At 43.4% G+C, this 18,428-nt stretch overlaps 1 protein-coding gene across 4 annotated transcripts in view; it reads right to left on the reverse strand.

The window, feature by feature from the left end:
* The window catches only part of LOC115234269 (homeobox protein homothorax), a 403,166-nt gene that overhangs the window by 351,094 nt on the left and 33,644 nt on the right, over positions 1-18,428 (reverse strand). For all 4 annotated transcript variants that reach the window (XM_029805219.1, XM_029805218.1, XM_029805217.1 and 1 more), the window contains exon 5: positions 5,787-5,837. In XM_029805219.1, the coding sequence (XP_029661079.1) occupies positions 5,787-5,837 (51 nt within the window). The remainder of the gene's footprint in view (positions 1-5,786; positions 5,838-18,428) is intronic.

Consider the following 18,428-nt stretch of genomic DNA (forward strand, 5'->3'; position numbering starts at 1 on the left):
ATTACACATGCGAAAAGTTTCGCAATGTTTGCAAGAATTTCCGACGACCGATCGAGAAGCCTCGACGAAAGCGATTCGCCCTGGATAGTAAACTAAAGAAGCGAGTTGTGCAAAAGATCGTGCATCATTCATAAAAATAGACAAACATAAAAAAATAGATTTGATGCTCGCGGTAATCAATATAATATATAAATACATATTCTTTAATCAAACGTTTTACATATTAGATAAGATAGCGCGATTATTGAGTCGTTTTCGCTCAATTCACCAACGATGTTTCAATGACAGAATTATTAGAAGCGATCAATAATATCGTTACGAATTTTATGCAAAGTCACTACACAGGACGACGATATATTTCGCATCGATCGACAAACATTCGTCGTTTACCTCCCTTCGAAAAGTGAGAGGTTTCCCATCGGAACCGATAATGCGGTAATTTCTGATGCTCCTCGATCGCGCTTCTTTCACTGGAGTTTTTTTTTTCCTGCGCTATTTGCCTCTGATATACCATCGCGACGTAACGTAACACAATGCCTTATTCTGGATGACTAGACTCTCTTTAATACGGGGACTTTTAAGGGCGGGTGGGAAGAGACGAAGGATTCCGAAGGACAGCGGCTATAATGCCAGACTGGTTAGAATTTGATCCGCCGGGAGTCGAGTCGAACCAAGCGACAATGCTCAGCGAAAAAAAGAAATAAAAAATCTGCGTCCCTTTCCCATCGTCTAACGCTTCAAATCAACAGCCTCGTCTCATTTTGGTATATATATTACAAATAACACTAAATTTTAAAAATGTATTAATCATTTCAGTCTCGTTACGTTTTGTTAAGCAAAACAACTTGCGAGGATAAATAACAAACAATAATTTTTTTTTTTTAGTAGAAAATCAGAATAATCAAAAAATTAAGAATTTACAGAGAAATATTAAACTTTCAACTTTATTCAAACAATTTCATATTACTTCAAACAAGATTAAACTGTCACTGGTTGATAATTTCGAAATTATCGTAAGAAACATTTTTCGATAAGATCAATGACTGCTCGATACTCCAACTACGATGCAAAACATGATACGATCGCTTTAGAGCACGCGAGTTTTTGCAATCTATCCTACCATTGAATCTCTCGCGTCATCCTATACCCTATACCGTGAACGATGATCTCAGGAGGGAGACTGATACAGGATACAGGGAGGTCGTCCCAGGCGATAAAACGAGACGCTCGATCGCTCGCGTCTCCCTTTTCCAAGATCGCTTTTGGCGGTCATCGAAAGAGCAAGAGGACAACGTGGTTAGATCCGATTTTTTTCGGGGAGAGAATGTCGTCCGGGGATATCTCGTGGCGCGCGATACGACAAAGTGGTCCGTTATCTGGCAAACGAAGGCGAAACAAATTTCGCCCCGCATCCGTAATTGGATGCCGTACGAAAATAATCCCTGGGATCTGAATGTGACTACTTAATGTTTCAACGCAAGTTAAATTACGATTCAATTTCGAAACGAGGTTTATCATCGATCGAATTAAATTTTCAGTGAGAATGCCGCGATCGAAAATTTAACCGGCTTTGGTAATGCGATTTCCATCGATGTTCTCAAGTGAGAATGGAAAGCTATGCGAAATCAATGAGTAAGATTTCGCGTCTCTTTCCGGTCTCGCTTTTGCTTCTTAATTTATCGATTACATGAATAAAACAATCATCGTCATCGCATTTACGTGTGATTATTTGAAGAGAATTACATTAAATCAATCTTAATAAATATTATTTTTGAAAAATAAGATATATTATTAATAAAATATAAAAGTGAGAGATTTATTCAACAATGTTCTGTGTGTGCAAGCAATATCGCTGTAATTTGAGATTATTTTTATTTTACTGGCATGTTAACAATTTTTGAATGCGCTACGAAGACGCCTCTTTTTATATGATTGACTTAATGCGCAAAAGAGAAATCGCCGGGTTGCTTTGTCGAATTCCATTCACTATAGTTGCCTTTAAGAACCTTCCTCATGCCAAGAACGCAGCTTAAAGATCAAAATTTTATATCTAACAATAAGTCAAAATATAGGTCGAACAAAATTTACTTCGGGAATCTTAATTCTGATTCTATTCAAATTATTTTAATAATATGAAGGAAATGTGACGTGTATATTAATATAATTATTTCAAAATACATAAATTATGTATGCAAAGTGCGGAAGTGTATTGGAAAAATTTGTTAATTTTTTAGTTTATAAAAAAAATTGTTATTTATAACATTGCGTGATTGTTCTGTGCGTTTACATACCGTTTCAAAGACGAAGAACGATTACATCAAAACCAGTTTTCGATTCAGAGCATTTAAACGATTCTTCTTTTTTTTTAGCTGCCTCTGTTATCACGAAATGAGAGGGAATATTCTGCGTGCCGCGACATTTATACGAACTCGAGGACCTCGTGTTTCCTTTCATTCGGCTTCGAAATTGCTCGAAAATTTACGTAAACGAAGGAAAGAACGGGTAAAGCGTTTCCCATCTCCCTATCTTACATCCGCCCCTTCCGCCCTGCCTTGTCTCTTCACGGACTCTCGGAAAGGCAAACGCCGAAGAATGGAGCGGATCCAAGGTACATACGAGCGAGAGAGTAGAAAAGAAGGAACACGGGGAACCCCATTTACGGCACAATGGGCTCCTTTGAAGCCGAAGGTAATGAAGGTTTCGGGGTGTCTGTCCCGGTCTCCCTCTCTTGCGGCCCGATTCGCAACCTGACCACCCTTACGGCACGCACAGGATATCTGTATACCGGGTGTGCGTGGCGAACGGTTGTGCTCTCGCTTCCTTCCCTTTTCACCGATATCGATGACGACAAAAAATCCGTCCTCGAATTTTCTTTTTTATAGTCGTGAAATTAATCCGTATTTCGTCGAATAAAATCTTAACAAAGTCCACAAAGTCGTTCTCGAATAAACTTGAGACACTTTGAAATAAATTTAGATTATATCTGTTAATGAACATTTTACTTTAGAAACCTATTAAGACTTAATTCTCGCAGCAAACGTTTCGGCTAAAATCGTCAAATCACAAGATCACCGAGAAACGTCCAAAAGTACGTAAGGCACGTACATACATATGTACGCGTGCTTGGAACACAAGGATATTCTAGCAAGAGAGAGCGACGTGACGTGCGCTGGCATAGGTTTAGAACCAGTTTCGTGCGGCGCGTCCTCGGGCAGGAGGAGGTCGCCCGCGTGTTGTACCAGTACGAATCCCGTTGGTATGCACTGTGTACGCCATAATATCCCATAAGAAATTTACCGCTCTCTAACCGGTGTACGCGCGAGGCGGTTTGTCCGGAGTCCTGCGAGACGATGAAAGAAAAGAGAAGCGAGAGTAGAAGGATAGAAAGGGAGAAAAAGAGTCCGTGCTGTGCCGACAGAAAATATCGCGAAGGCAGAGAAGAAGAAAGAAAGAGAGAGAGAGAGAGAGAAAAAAAGAAGGGAAAAGAGGGCCTGACTGGACCTTCCTTCCGCGCACCGGGCCCCGGCAAAACGTAATTATGCTAATACGCGATTGGTTCGAAAATGTTAAATGCACGAGGCACAGCACCGCGGGCTACCATGAGCCTCCCTCCATTGGTTTCCTCTCTCTCTCATTCTCTCTGCGCCGCTCTCTTCTCTCTCCTTCTCTTCATCTCGCTCTCCTCCACTTCGAGCACAGATATTTATGGAATCTTCTTCATCGCGCGCCCGCTACATTCCGCTCCGCTCGCTCGCATCTCGTCTCGTCTTGTCTAGAAGAGACCCCGGAGATCAGAAACGTTTCAATCTCCGTTACCATCGATGGCGTGCCAAGCCGCGTTTCGTCTCCGGACTTCGGTGGATTCGATATATGTGATGAGGCCCGATTTACACGAAATATCGTAACCGAGTATCGGCGGCACTGCCGAAAAGTATCGTTTCCAGCGCGTTCGAGGAATACAGCCGCATTATCTTCCGCAGAGCGCGTCCGCTAATTTCTTTAATCATGTGCTTCCATTAACGAGGGCAAATTTAAAGGCACGACTAACGAGTAATAAACGTTATCGCGATAGACTGAAACGTAGCTGTAATTTGAAGCAAGCTCCAATTAGTAAATTCATTTGCCTCTCGATGCAGATAAGCCAATGCGAAGGCACAGCCGCGTTTCGATGATTTATTCGCTGGCTTAATGATCCTTCTCGTTCATTTTAAGATATGTCACCTCGAGTATTCGTGTAGAATTGCTATGAAATTTGTATGTGTATATTTCATCTGATTTTACTTTACATAGACACATGTATTCTATTTTGTGTCGTGATACCAAGATATAATCACTCTCTCTTTCTCTCTCTCTCCCAATTTTCCATCGCGGACAAATATGGATCTTGATGGAACTAACACATACTCTTCTCCCTATGCCGATAGTGACGCGTCCAAGAGCCGATAGTTGAATCCGCCGCGGGTGGTGCGGCATTATAATAATATAATCGCCGCAAATGAGGAAAATTGCTATAAAATTGCGCGCGATCAAACCGGCCAAACGGCTGGCAACGAGGGACCACGAAGAGGTCTCGAGAGCGCGCGACGGCCAATGGCTGCCGCCACGTCAGCTGCCATTTCGATGGAAATGCGATGGATGTGTCCGCTATTTTGTATGATAAAATATCGCCGCAAAAAGCGCCTGGGTAAACCAGACCCGCCTCCATATCCCGCGGGCGCAGTCGTTCGAGAAAGAAGAGAGAGAGAAAACATGTCGAAGAATCCCTGCACCGAAAGCGAGAGGAACCTGTCATCTTTCCTCTGTCTTATCGACAACATTGCAGCGAGATGAAAAAGGAACGCGTTTTCCGAGAATCTCGTGAAACACGGTGACAACGATCAAAAAGCAAAAGATTTCGCGGCGAAACGAGATCTAGGCTCTCTCGTTCGCACCGCCGGTGAAAAACCTGCGTTCTCGACAGAATTTCCCTTGACAGATGTCTCACTTTCACCGCTCACGCGGCTATATAATTCCACACCGCGGTGGCTCTGGCCGACTACTGGCTGCCTTGTAAAGTATCGGCACACATTTGTCATTTCGCTTTGCCGATCGGAAATAAGGGGAGGTATACTACAACGGACGAAAAAAGAGAGGGAGAGGGGAAAAGACAAGAAACAAGACTGTGCCGTTCCAGAGCAAACGACTGCGAACGAGGTAACGCGTTCGTCGCCGCGTTGGACAGCAAAATGACTCCACTTACGTTAGAGTCGATTCGCGTCGCAGTCTCGACGAATGCGCCGTAGTAGATCCAAGCGATTCCGAGCTTTCACTGCAATTACGGAAAATTGCCCTCGCAGTCATAACAGTCGTTTTTCAGGTGTTAAAAGCGACTTATCGCCGAGCGAACACGGTAATCTCTTACAATACGACCGATCGCGAGAATTTCCAGTCGGTCGTACACTAGTCTTAAGTAGAAAACTGCTTCTTACGGTATGTGAATTTCACACCAAGTTTTTAAGTACTTTCAGAATCATTTTCAGAATCAATTTTTTTATTTTAATTGGGGATAAAATATATAGCTATACGCGTAAAACAAATTGCAAAGAATAAGATGTGAGAAAGTCGTAATAATTATAGAAAAATCTATTCATTACCTTAAAAAAAATAAAATAGAGATGCAAAGATTAAATAATAAATCTAGATAGTAAAGAAATAGATTTTAGTAATGTATCGCGCATATGTACCGTCACGGATTGGATCGCTAATAACGTTATGAGTCTTGTAATGCAGACGTGAAAAATACTCACCTTTTCGAGCTCGAGGAGGTGAAACCGGAGGACTTGGATCGCTTGAACCATCTGAAACGAGAAAAAAAGAATTGAATAAAAATGCATTCGGTGGACGCGGGAGACAGAAAAAAAGGCATCGGAGGCTGGTTCGGATCAGGGGAAGAAGAGGCGGCGAAGGAAAGGCTACAGAGAGGGATCGAGAAGTCGAGGGAGGAGGCAGAGTAAAAGGAACATGAAGCAGACATGATTTAATCACACGCTGCTGCATCGTCAACGGCAGCAGCCCGGCAACGCAGATCGACCGTCACGGTTCTCCGGCGCGGATTCGACCTTTTTATTTGCACGCCCTCTCACGCGCTTCCATTTATCTCTTCCGGTAAATATCGCGACGGTTATTAACGGGAATTCATTATTATTGCATCTTGCATTCCGCTAATTACATATCTGAATTCGGTCGCGCGGAATTCGGACGGTACTTGATATCGCGGGTAAATAACCACGTAGGTGTCCATAAGGGAGGGGGGGGCTAACACGGAACGTTCGTTAACCGTGAGAATGGCTACTCCATTTAACTCGAGAGTTTTCGAGAAAAGAAATGTTGCGAGAAACATATTTCCGGAAAGTAATTTTTCCTTGACGTCTCCAGACGCGCGCAACGCTTGTCTGTAGCGATATTTAGAAAAACGTCAATGTTTAGATACAGTTCGAGAGAAATGTATCTGTGCGAAATCGAAAAGTGTGATAGTTGTCATCTGAAACGTGATTGCGCGGTATCAAAGGCGCAGTCTCGGCAGGACCATCGGTATAATTTTCTGATACGCCATTAACGTTAAAGGCCACCCGAGATTCCCTCCCCCTCCACCCCACGCAATCTCATCGCGAAAAGGAGATCGTATGTTGCGGCAATGTTATTCTGTCCTCTCTCTCCTCCTCCTCCCCCCATCGGAGAGGCAGCGAAAGAGGCGATTCAATTAAGCAAAGCGGCAATCTTAATTGTTAATTAACATTATATTTATGCAATTATGGTCCATTATGATTCCGCGCGGCCGATAACGAAGCGGTCGCGATGAGTGCTCCCCGAGATAGTGGACTCCTCCGAAGCCTGCCCACCTTCTACCTTCTCGTCGTCTTTTCGCCGAGGAAGGATATGCTCTTAAGCGAGACAGGACAGGCATAACACCCGTGCTTGTAACCATCACCAGTACGAGCGACAAGCGAGCCGAGAGATATCGGCCTTTGCGAAGTGCATTTCGTTGCTCGTACGCGGTAGATGGAAACGCCATTCGCGTTTCGAATGAAATAAAATCGAAGATTATGGGGATATGCACTTATTGAAAAATTTATGTTTTATATATACTGCCCATAGAGATACATGGCTAATATCGAGAATAAAGTAGCGATAATGTCTCCTTCCTTCCATGTCAAAAATAAAATATGGATGTGTTATGAAAGTATCGTAAATATCCCTATATTCTACGAGTCGATTATAGTATAGTAGAAGTTGACGACAGCAAAGAATCGAAATCGCCAGAAGAACGGAACAATCCTTCGCATTGTAAGATGGAGCGTCGGCGTTGAAGGAATATGTATCGGGTCTTCGACACTTCAGGGCTCCTCCTCATCGGCGAGCGGACAGCGAAAAAGGAGCAGAAGAAAGGGAGGAGGGTGGGAAGGGCGAGTAGATAGGAAGAGAAACAAGAACGCGACGGAGCCGACAGAAAGAGAGAGGAAGAGACAGAGCGGGAGAAAAAAAGCGAAGATGGTATCGGTCCAGTAACGAACACACAACGCAGAACACCCGGGTGCTCCCTCGCGAGATGTTGCGAGGAGACGCGATTCGCCACGATGTCTTTCTCGCTCTCTCCTCCTCGCAACCGACGTTACACACAATGTGTTCTCTATATCCGACGGGTTTTGTTGCTCGACCGACCAATAACGACTTAGTTACCACGATGCAGCGCCAGCTTTTATCGTTAACCGATCTCCCGCGAATGGGCATCGCGAATATCCTTCGCATTCCGATACAAAATTGTAGAAGTTATGTGAGAAGTAATTCACTTTTTTCTTTATAAAAAAAACACAAAATAAAAGTTCATTTATCAATCGTAAAATTATATATGCGTGTTTCAAAATATTTTCAAATTATTCCATTGTCTACTTTTTTACATATTTTATAATAATTGCGAAAGAAAATTTATAATTTCGTCAGGAGAGATATATAAATAATATTTTCGCTATCCTTTCGGTACTTAGTTCTTTAACAACAGTACGTTGTCTGTATGACATAGCTATTCGCGAATGAAATCCCTCGTGATGTCTAGTCCAGGCCACGTCTCCCGTCACTCACTCTCTCTCTTACAATTTCTCGCCGGCTCTCTTACTGCGCTCGCGATCTTTCGGCTCGGGAGGTTTTGCCACGATCGCTCATCACGTGTTATTAATTAGGCTTGCGAGCGGCGGTCGAGTATCTCGAGCTCGGGAGACAGGAGATCCGAGCCGGAGGAGGAAGAAGCGGAGGCAGAAGAAAAACTGAGAAACGCACGAAGAAACAGGGAGATGGTGTTATTTATAAGCCGACAGGGACGACGCAGTCGGAAGCAACGCCCGGCGACGAAGGGTGCCCCCACTTTAAGTCTCCCCTTTCACTCTCTTTCATTCCTTCGTCATCATATATGCGCACTTCTCTCTCTCTCTCTCTCTCTCTCTCTCTTTACCTTCCCCTTCGCTCCGGTCGCTTCCACTCGAGCGCCACTGCACCGTGACGCGCGATGCATGCTGCACCAACGAATGCGTGATGTATGTGCGAGATACGCGGGATGCGCACGTACGAGCGTAAATGAGTGCGGGGATTCGCGCCTCGCGGATGCTGGGGCTTCAAAAGTCTCGCGGCTACTCGCGAATATATTTTGCGAATACCCAAGACCACCCGTTCGCGTCCTAAATAAGTATGACGAACCAAAGAATTTTATCTCGATAAGAAAATTAATTTAGAAAAACTTTTTAAAATCGCGTTCCCAAAATAATAATAATGTCCAATTAATAATAATAAATATTTCAAAACTCGTAGCAAACAATGGAAAAAGTCCATATACTTGTTGCCGAAGTTCTCGATTAATTTACGCAACTCTCTTTAAATCAACGAAATTAATTGGATGCTGTGAATGACGTATATGCAGGCGTGCATCACTGCCCCACTTTTGCCGTTCGAATCCATTACACGCGCATCCATATATCAAACAATTCGTTCTTCTCTTTTATAATTCGGAACTTATACACATAACCGTAATATAGATGTAAATTTTGCGATTAAAATGAGTATCAAGGTTAAAGAAATAATAAATAAAAAATTCGCGTGTAGAGCAGGTCAATGCGTTTCTGTTCGTTATAAAGCAACGCGATTAGCATCTTATAATTGATTGCGACGATTTTTGAAGGAATTAAATTCGATCTCGGCCGCCGATCATAAATCTTGGCACCGGTGATATACCGGTAGTTTTCAACACTTTCAACAAGATTGTACGATGAAATTGTGATTCGGCCTTGACGAGATCGTTTATATCTCGCAGCCAGGTCGGTACCCGCATAAGGTGGATCTTGCACCGGACAGATGGGCTCGTGTACAGCTCATATTAATTAGTCCGCATACGCGCGCGGCGACGAAAAAGGAATGGGACGACGTCCGACGAGCGAAAGTGAGATCACGAAAAAGGTGAAGAGATCATCGGATAAAGAGAGACAAGAAAGAAAGAGAAGAGAAGCAAAAGTGAATGGTCGACTGTGCGCGACGAGCGGATACTTGTTCACGCGGGAAAGAATTCATAAAGCCGCAATGCATATGCATAAACGCGGCCACGTCGACAAGAAGCATCGTTATCGATTCGAAATATCTAGTTAATTAACAAACCCGTCGCACCTCCCACACGAATTCGCGCGAATGCTGTTGTCTCTCTCGCATCCTTTGCCTGCGGAGAAACGTTGGAACCGCAGATATATAAAAGACTGACAATTCGCGACAACGACGATCGAACGTGGAAAAGATAAAAAACCGAAGGAAAACGAGCAATCTCATATAGCCTTAACAATCGTAAAACTGTTAATAAAAATCGCGTCGATTCCCGTGAGATTGTCGTGTTCCAGGATAATACGCCGCGAGTCTCAAGTCGAGTGCATAAACGGCACGCTATGAAACAGCACGAGATCGCGATATTTGCCGCTGATATAATTGCCCGAATCAATTTTAATCGGATCCGGGCATCCGATGCGAAATAAAATGAGCGAAGTAACCCCGTCGATAAATATATATGTAAATTATCGGTTCGCAGATGATACAAAGATGGGCGAGAAATCGAACACGTGCGCTATAATACCGAACGAAAACAGATCGGCTACACATTGCGTCACGCCGATGCGAGAGTGCCACATTCTGGGCCTGTGTATGCGAGCGGCTCTAATGAATGGACGTTAATTGTATCAATTATTAACGAGGGACGTCGCGCGGACGCCGCGACGACTCTTATCGATGTCCAGTGATTTACGAGGCGAACGTTCTCTTCCCCAGATTACCCAAGCGGTTCTCTCTTTCTCTCGCTCCTCCATTGACTTTTCTCTCTCTCTCTCTCTCTCTCTCTCTCTCTCTCTCTTTTTGCGAGCGGCTCTAATGAATGGACGTTAATTGTATCAATTATTAACGAGGGACGTCGCGCGGACGCCGCGACGACTCTTATCGATGTCCAGTGATTTACGAGGCGAACGTTCTCTTCCCCAGATTACCCAAGCGGTTCTCTCTTTCTCTCGCTCCTCCCTTTCCTTTTCTCTCTCTCTCTTTTTGACTCATCAAATGAGAATTTCGTGCCGATTATAATTGCTGTGTCAGATTACCAGTCGCTCGCGACGTCCCGATTGCTTCATTATCGCTTTGTGCTCGACGTTAAACTTGTAGAGAAAAAATAAAATCTCGCGTTGACGAGCATTATCGCCGACGATGTCGCCCGATGTCGACCCGTGGCAATTAATTTTCAATCTACCGACGTGACACGATTGTATTCGACGTCCGTGGCAATCCGTGTGACTTATGCATCCAGACAGATTTGTCCAGATAACGTCTATCGCGCGCGCAACTTTTTTCTCGAACTGATATAAATTTTATTTATAACGAAGCAGACAGCACCAAACAATTCGATAATCTGCAATTTAAATTCAAGAAGAAAGTAGACATAGCATGCGTGCCGTGACATTCAAGAATTACGAAAATCCATATTTCGGTTCACGCGGGGACACCTTCTTCTCTCATTCGATGTGTACACGAGCAGGAAGGTGAACAACCGGCGATACGCGGTAGTCGAGAGCGCTATGCAAGCAAGGGACGGTTTATCTACGATGTGGCTGCGCGCTTAGAACGCGCGCGAAGACACTCGAAGCGATAATATTTAAACATTGTCAAATCACATGTGATACTTGTCAACGGCAAACACCGCCGCTCCTACTTATATTTCGGTAGTTAGCCGCGCATTGTTCTCTCGATTATCGGTATTGACAACATTATATCGAATAAACGCCCGTAACGAAACAAATCTCGATTATGCAAGAATTTCTGGGTCCGTAAGTTACCATAGAAATCTTTCAACTGGATAAAAAAAGATATAAAGAACAATGTGATTTATAAATTAATATTCTTGCGGGCTCTCTTCTGAATTCGCAGAAGATATCTAAACGTGTTCTTTGTTTGTAGTATAAAGATCGAGAGAGCAAGATCTCCTACAGAAAATTATCTGCCAGAATTTAATTCTATTTCATATTATCACACTTAAGCCTGATCACACATATAATAATGATCTTATAGAATAAATAAAATAATTAAGCAAAATCACGAGTATCACTTTTATGCGGGATTGAATTTTTTCACTTACAGCGAATAAATCGAACAGGCGAAACGAGAAAGTTGTGTCTTTAAAGTATCAATAGCGATAACACTGACAACCAATCAGGACGACCTCAGAGAACGTTTATATATGTAGAGTGCAAGAACTCGGGGCGTCCCGCACGTGCACGTAACGCGGTATTGAGATGATAGTGCGTCCTGGCACGGGCCATCAAAACGGCGGACTACCGTCTTAATAGCCGAAGATTTATAGTCCCGGCGACTCGGCGCAAAGTCACGGGGTTCCGAAGAGAGGAAGAGAGAAAGAAAAAGAGAGAGGGAGAGAGGCCTAGCCGTAATATAACCCAACCGAAAGTCCCGTATAGAAAGAAGGCCCGCGATATATATATATATATGTATAAGGGCGCGTGTGGCAAAGAAGAAACCACAAAACCAGCCGAGGATCCACTACGGGCGCCCGGATAAACGGAGGAAACGAAGAAAAACGAAGAAAGGGCGCGTCGCGTGATTCCTCGGCCGCTGACTCCGGCCGCTCCTCGGCAGTTGCGAGACGAGAAAATCGAACGGAGCCAAAAACATCTCGCGGCAAATTTATAATATCCAGAATTCCGAGAAAAAATCTGCCTTCTTGTATTCTATCTTTTTCTTTGGGCGTAATAAAAAATACCGATGCAATAATTACAATAATTATCTAAGAACTGATTTTATCTAAAAACTGACATAATTACGTGCTTGTCATACGTTCAACTTAACATCATGATAGTTACAAGCGACCAACATTTAAAAAATCGATGCATCATCGATCTGCTGTAAGAGAGACACGCACACGAAGGTTTCGTACGTACAAAGAGGCGCTCGTTTAACTGCACCTGCATTTTTGCGAATATTTTCGGCAACATTAATGTCTTAACGAGCGGTACAACGAGCTCGGAAGAAGGCGCGCGATGTTCGTTTGCTCTTTTTCGTCCTCGTTTCTCCAGAGACGACATAAACCCGTGAGTAAAACGTGCGCCACGGAAGGTACACACACACACACACACCGTGGGACATCCTCGCGGCCGCTAAAAGCATCTCGACTCGCTCCGAAATGATTTTATGCGCTCTTGATTGTCGTTCGCGATCGGGCTCGGGCTTCGTTAGTCTCTCATTTTCTTGCCGAATAATCACCGTACGAAACATATATACACGTTGTATCCGTGCCATTCTCGCCGTAATACACTCGAGAAATCCATTCGGCGATATTCGACGAACACAATATGTGTCGTTTTTGCCCGGTGTTACGCACCGTCGACGTCGCCGCCGCTAATTACCGCCCGCCATGGGAATTATAAAATCAATTTCTCTACCATGGAATACGCGCCGTATAAATAAAACATTTCCGGTCTTTACGATCGGTAAAGCCTTAACGAGCGCACAAATTCTTCCTGCGAACGAGAGAACGCGCGCGAATAACGAAGACCTGTTTAAAATTGTTTCGGTTTATATTCGGGCACGTGCACGAATCCCCGGGTATGTTTGTCCGCTCTTATCGGATATCCAATGCACAGATACAAACACACCGAAGTTTAATCAGTTCGAATATATTGATATGCGATGACCCGATGACGATAAGAGCCACGCGCTCGCGACGCTTCGTGCCTTTTATGACAAACTTTACTCGCGGATTCCGCGTCGCGACTCGTCTCGTCATTCCGCACGCTCGCTCGCGCGCGTCTAATTAATTCGTAGCCACGCTTCAACGTATCCAATTTATTAGACGACACGCGGTCCCATCTCGCGTTCCCGACGATGACGTATGCGCCATGGCTTGCTTAAATATTTAACGTATCCGGACGACCGATAATCGACGCCCGTCTCATCGTTCCAACGATCAAGCACGTGCTTTATTTCATATCTTCGAATTTTAATCCCCGCGATTATAAGATGAATAATACCCGTCGTCAATATGCTACTATCTATTTTAAAAATTTAAAAATACACTATATATTTTTTGGGAATGATAAATATTTCAAAATTATTTTGAAAATGTGTGTGACAGCCCATAATAAATAAAATCATATTCTACTAAAATACGTAATATTTTATAACTTGGACTTACAAATATTTTTTCTAATATTAGTTATTTAAATATATTTAGACATATACGGTTAAAAAAAAACACACACACACACATTGTACGGATAAAATTAATAATTTGCGAAAAGAAAGAAGATAAAATCTACCTTGACAGATTATGTTTCGCTCTGGTTTGAGAATAATTGTGTCAAGAAGGATTGCAATCAAATCGCAAGGCCGCGTTGGTCGCATCCATTCGTCGAGAGGCCCACGCATAAGGGACCACCGGAGTGGCCGCGTGTTCGGAGCAGTCCCTCTGTTACATTATATTTTACACATTCGCAACGGTTCTCTCTTTCCTCCCTCAGCTCAGTCCGAGCAGTGGTTTCCCTTTCGAGTTGGAGGAGTCTCTGCGGGGCACTCGGACCCTCGCCCTCTTCACCCGGATCCTTTATTCCTAATTCACGAACCACCACGGCAAAAAGAAACGTCATGGATATAATATCGCCACCAGCATGAGACGGTCCTGGCGTGGGCGGAAAAAGCCCGGCGAGTACGCGCGAGTACGTTCCTGAACCTCGACACGGGGACCAGATAAATATCTCTTTTTGTCCGTCAGTCGGGAGGCACGCCTGTTTCTCGACTTCTCGGGCTACGCAAAGATAAGAGCAACATATTTTTACCGGGGAGAAGTAGAAAAAAACCGAATGCGTTCCGACGGTGTGTTTATCAGCGCCATGCTGGTGCATTGGCCTGGGTAGAAGGGAGCGAGAAGACATTTCAGGGAAATATCGTGGTATCGGGCGAGGGGAGGAACGGGATAGGCGGGAATTGCGCGATAGGCGGAACTCGCACAAGTATTCCGAAATGCAAAATGTGCGTATATAATACACGCGGTCGTAAAATCTTAACCACGCGATTACGATCGCTTCTTTCAGCGCCGCACCGAAAGTCGTTATAGTTTCGCGCTGAAAGGTTTCGCTTGCGATCCGAGCCGGATGTTGAATAACGAACATCATCATCGGGGTAATTCAATCAACGCATACTCGTCGACCCTCTCACTTGGACGTGTCGTATAGAAATTGCGAGAAAGTCGCGCCGATGACGGCTCCGGTGATCCTTTAGTCGACAATCGCGACGGTGACGGTGACGAGACGGAGAATTGCAATAAAATTGCAATAATCTGCGATAATATTGCCCGCAGCGACCGGGCCTTAGTAACACGCGCACGGTACTCGCGCTAATCGCGTGCTGAAGGAGCGACGACACGCATGCAGCGAAGAGAATGCGAACGGTTTCACTTGTCGATCTTTGTCGAACCACTACTTGCATCGTGTATATTTTCTTGACTCTCGACTCCACTTCCGATTTTATATCATTCAAGATATTACGTACAATTTTATCTAATCCTTTGATCGACATGCGAAAACGTACGATGTAATTACAATCTCACGTAAAATCTATATACAATAACACAAGAAGATAAAGTTCGATAAAGAATTATTTGTATACTATTTGTGCGCCTCTGATCTGTCGAGATCCGGAGTTTATTGATTAATGAGTCGTTCGAATTTTTTATCACGGGCTTTTGTTTCAGGTTTTGAGATATACGATGGAATTCGTGTAAAATGTACGTGTAGCGATTTAAAAATTTCTCTAAACATGACCAAAAATAAAAAAAAAAAAAGAATTTGATGCAAATAAATGTAAAATAAATTTGACGCAATATGTAAAAACGTCGCGTATTTTATCGTACCCGCCGAACACATGCGGCGCTTCAACGAATGATTTACGTTGCGGGCAATTTTAGAAAAAAAAAAAAAAAAAAAAAAAATTTAAAACTACAAACAGATTGATGGAAAAGAAACGGCGTTCCTAAATAGCATTGTCCGCAATTGAAAGAGCGGAACATACGATTCGCCGGCAAATTGTCATTGTCGTCGTCGTTGTTTCTCTCGCGAAAATCACGTCGCGAGAAGGTATTTATTACTGAATGAGTAGTGCCGAAAAAAAAAAAAAAAGAGAATACATTTGACATCTACAACGCAGTATATCGACGCAATTCAACTCGAAATTAATCTCGCGATAAGAAAACATTTCGCTTCGATATCGGAATCGTATCTGTTATCCAGAGCATATTCGACATCGCCGCGGATTTTCCGAGAGATTGCGAAACGAAATCGTTGTTAACAACGATATGCCCGGGTTCCCGCGTTGAGCAAGAATTGCGCGTTTGCGACGAGAATCTTAGGGCACACGCAATTAATATATTTCATATATATCTCACAATATTATACATACCATAATTAATACTTAAAAAATTAATAACCGAGCTTTCTTTAATATCGTTCCTCGCCGCGCATTCCGGCGTGCAACATGCCGCGTCACAAGTAAATCACGAAGGCAAGTCCAACGTCCGGCCGGAGAGTAGAATGCCCCCTCGTAATAATAATTATTCTCCAAACGCAAGACCCGGCAATTAGCATCTCATTGGCTCATTTCTCGCTTATGCTAATGGGAATATTATTTAAGCGCGTATATGAGAGAAGGGTTGACCCTCCTCTTCCTCTCATCCGTTTCTCACTCTCCCGCATCCCTCTCCATCGCAAAGTCGGCTTCCTCTCGCGAGTTTAGCGGCCCGTCGCCTCGCGTTGCTCGCTTTGCCGCCTTCCGCTGCGCGAAAGACGACGTCTCGCCGTGTCTTTTTTCCCCTTCGTTCCGTTTACGATGCGCGCATCAAGAAGCCGAGACGCCGTTCTGTCCGCCCACGTGGTGTATCCTCGCGCGATTTCCCCGTTTAGCTCCATCAGGAAACTCTCCGCGATTTACCGGAATGTGCGCAGAACCGTCTGAGAGCGTATCGTCACGTCTGAAATCGCTCTAAGAAACTGTAGTGAAAATCAGATGAGTATTCTTCTTTAAAAATATTTTTTCAAGAAACGCGTTCTCTCTTTATCACGTTTGATTTGTATACCTATACACCGCGCAAGATTGAAACTTATAAAGAATGGAAGAATTTTTCGGCATTCTATTTAAAATTGTGAATTCCATCGTCATTTCTTTTCTGCCATTTGATTAATCATTGTTTGTAATCGTCTTTATAAATCTTTATTTTGTCAATCAGTGATAATTGATCGATGCATCGATTCTATTCTGTTCCGGACTTTGTCTGTATTAATTTTGCATGCGAAAGCAGTGATCACAAACCGCGGATTTGATGCATTTCGAGCCTCTTCATACTATGCACAATCGTACGTAACACCAGAGAAGAAAACAGGCAGATATGATCTCTTCGCCGCGCTACTGACCATTAACTGACGAGGAAAACGATAGGCTCTCCTCGCCGCGTTCAACTTGGAAAGCAATCTGACTCGGTAACTTTTCCGTTCTGCGAAATTATCGGCAAAAAACTTAGCTCGATTAGCGTCCGCGGGGATTGCAGGAGAGAAACAGCCTCTTCTTCCATTCGAAGAGATAGGGAACGCGGTGGAAGAAAGACGGTCGAAGGATTAGCAAGAGAAAAGAAGTGACTCGAGACTGCCGAGGAGGAAGAGAACAGAGAAGTCGAAAGGACGGGAGGCGGCGGAACAAGAGAGTAAGAGCGAATGAGGCGGACGAAGCAAAAAGCGCGAACGTTACGTGCCTCTTCTTTACGATAGAAGCTCATTGCTCGTAGATTGCGATTTGCCACGGACGTAATGAAGCCACGCCACCTTCCGCCGGCCTTCCTACCGACAACTACCGGTAAGCAACTACGCAACGGTGACTGCACCGGTGAGTGTAACGACGAATGCACCAGCCCCGAGGAGCTGGTTCCTTCTAGTCGACCTGCCATAGTGCTAATGCTAGTAGGCGATACGAAAATTTTTATCCGACCAGTCCATTTAACTTCCTCGATTTACTACTCGTAACACCTGCTAGACGCGGCTTTTTACGAATGCACGTTGGGGATAGCCGTGAGCTAGGCACAGAGAGACAACGAGCGCAGACTATGGTACTTTAAATAGCACAAAAATCAAGACGTAAATGATCGACGAGATTTATTGCATTTTCATGTGATTTATTCTTCGGTCGAAAAAGCTAGTAATAAAAATAAAAAATTTTTATGTATACCAGGAGGTATATAATATATAATATAATTATATATTAACGCGATCTCGCGTCTTGAATATTAGATATTATCGTACGTATTTTATTTTTAATTTACACCATTATTACATAAATAACATTGTTTTTATGTCCCAAATTTCCCTCCACATCTCTCTTTCTTTATACTCCTATTTTTAAATAAGATCAGTCGACAGTTGTGACAACGGTGGTGAGAGACACAAGTTACCACCTTGCGCGAATATTTATGGTCGTGACAAGCCAGGTAACGGACGTGACGTTTCGAAAAATTGTGGGCAACAGCGCGAGAACAGGGTCGACGAAATGCATTCCTCGCTGCTACTCTCGCTATCTCTCTCTTCTCTCATATAAAAAATCAAAATAAAAGCAACAGTAGTTTGGCAGTTTAACTCAATATACTAATTTTGAAAACTGTAGCATTTGTATATTTTTAAATAAAAATCGTCCCTCCATAGAAAACGTCTTTACAAAAATAACTTTATGCATAACAATAAAAATATATACATATATTTATCGAATATACTCCTGTCGAACAAAATTGACTAACAAGTCCGAAAAGTTGACATATATTGCAGCAAGAAACAAATTTAAATCTGCTG

The sequence above is a fragment of the Formica exsecta genome, unplaced genomic scaffold (genome assembly GCF_003651465.1).
Source record: "Formica exsecta isolate Colony F162 unplaced genomic scaffold, ASM365146v1 scaffold2, whole genome shotgun sequence".
NCBI lineage: Eukaryota > Metazoa > Arthropoda > Insecta > Hymenoptera > Formicidae > Formica > Formica exsecta.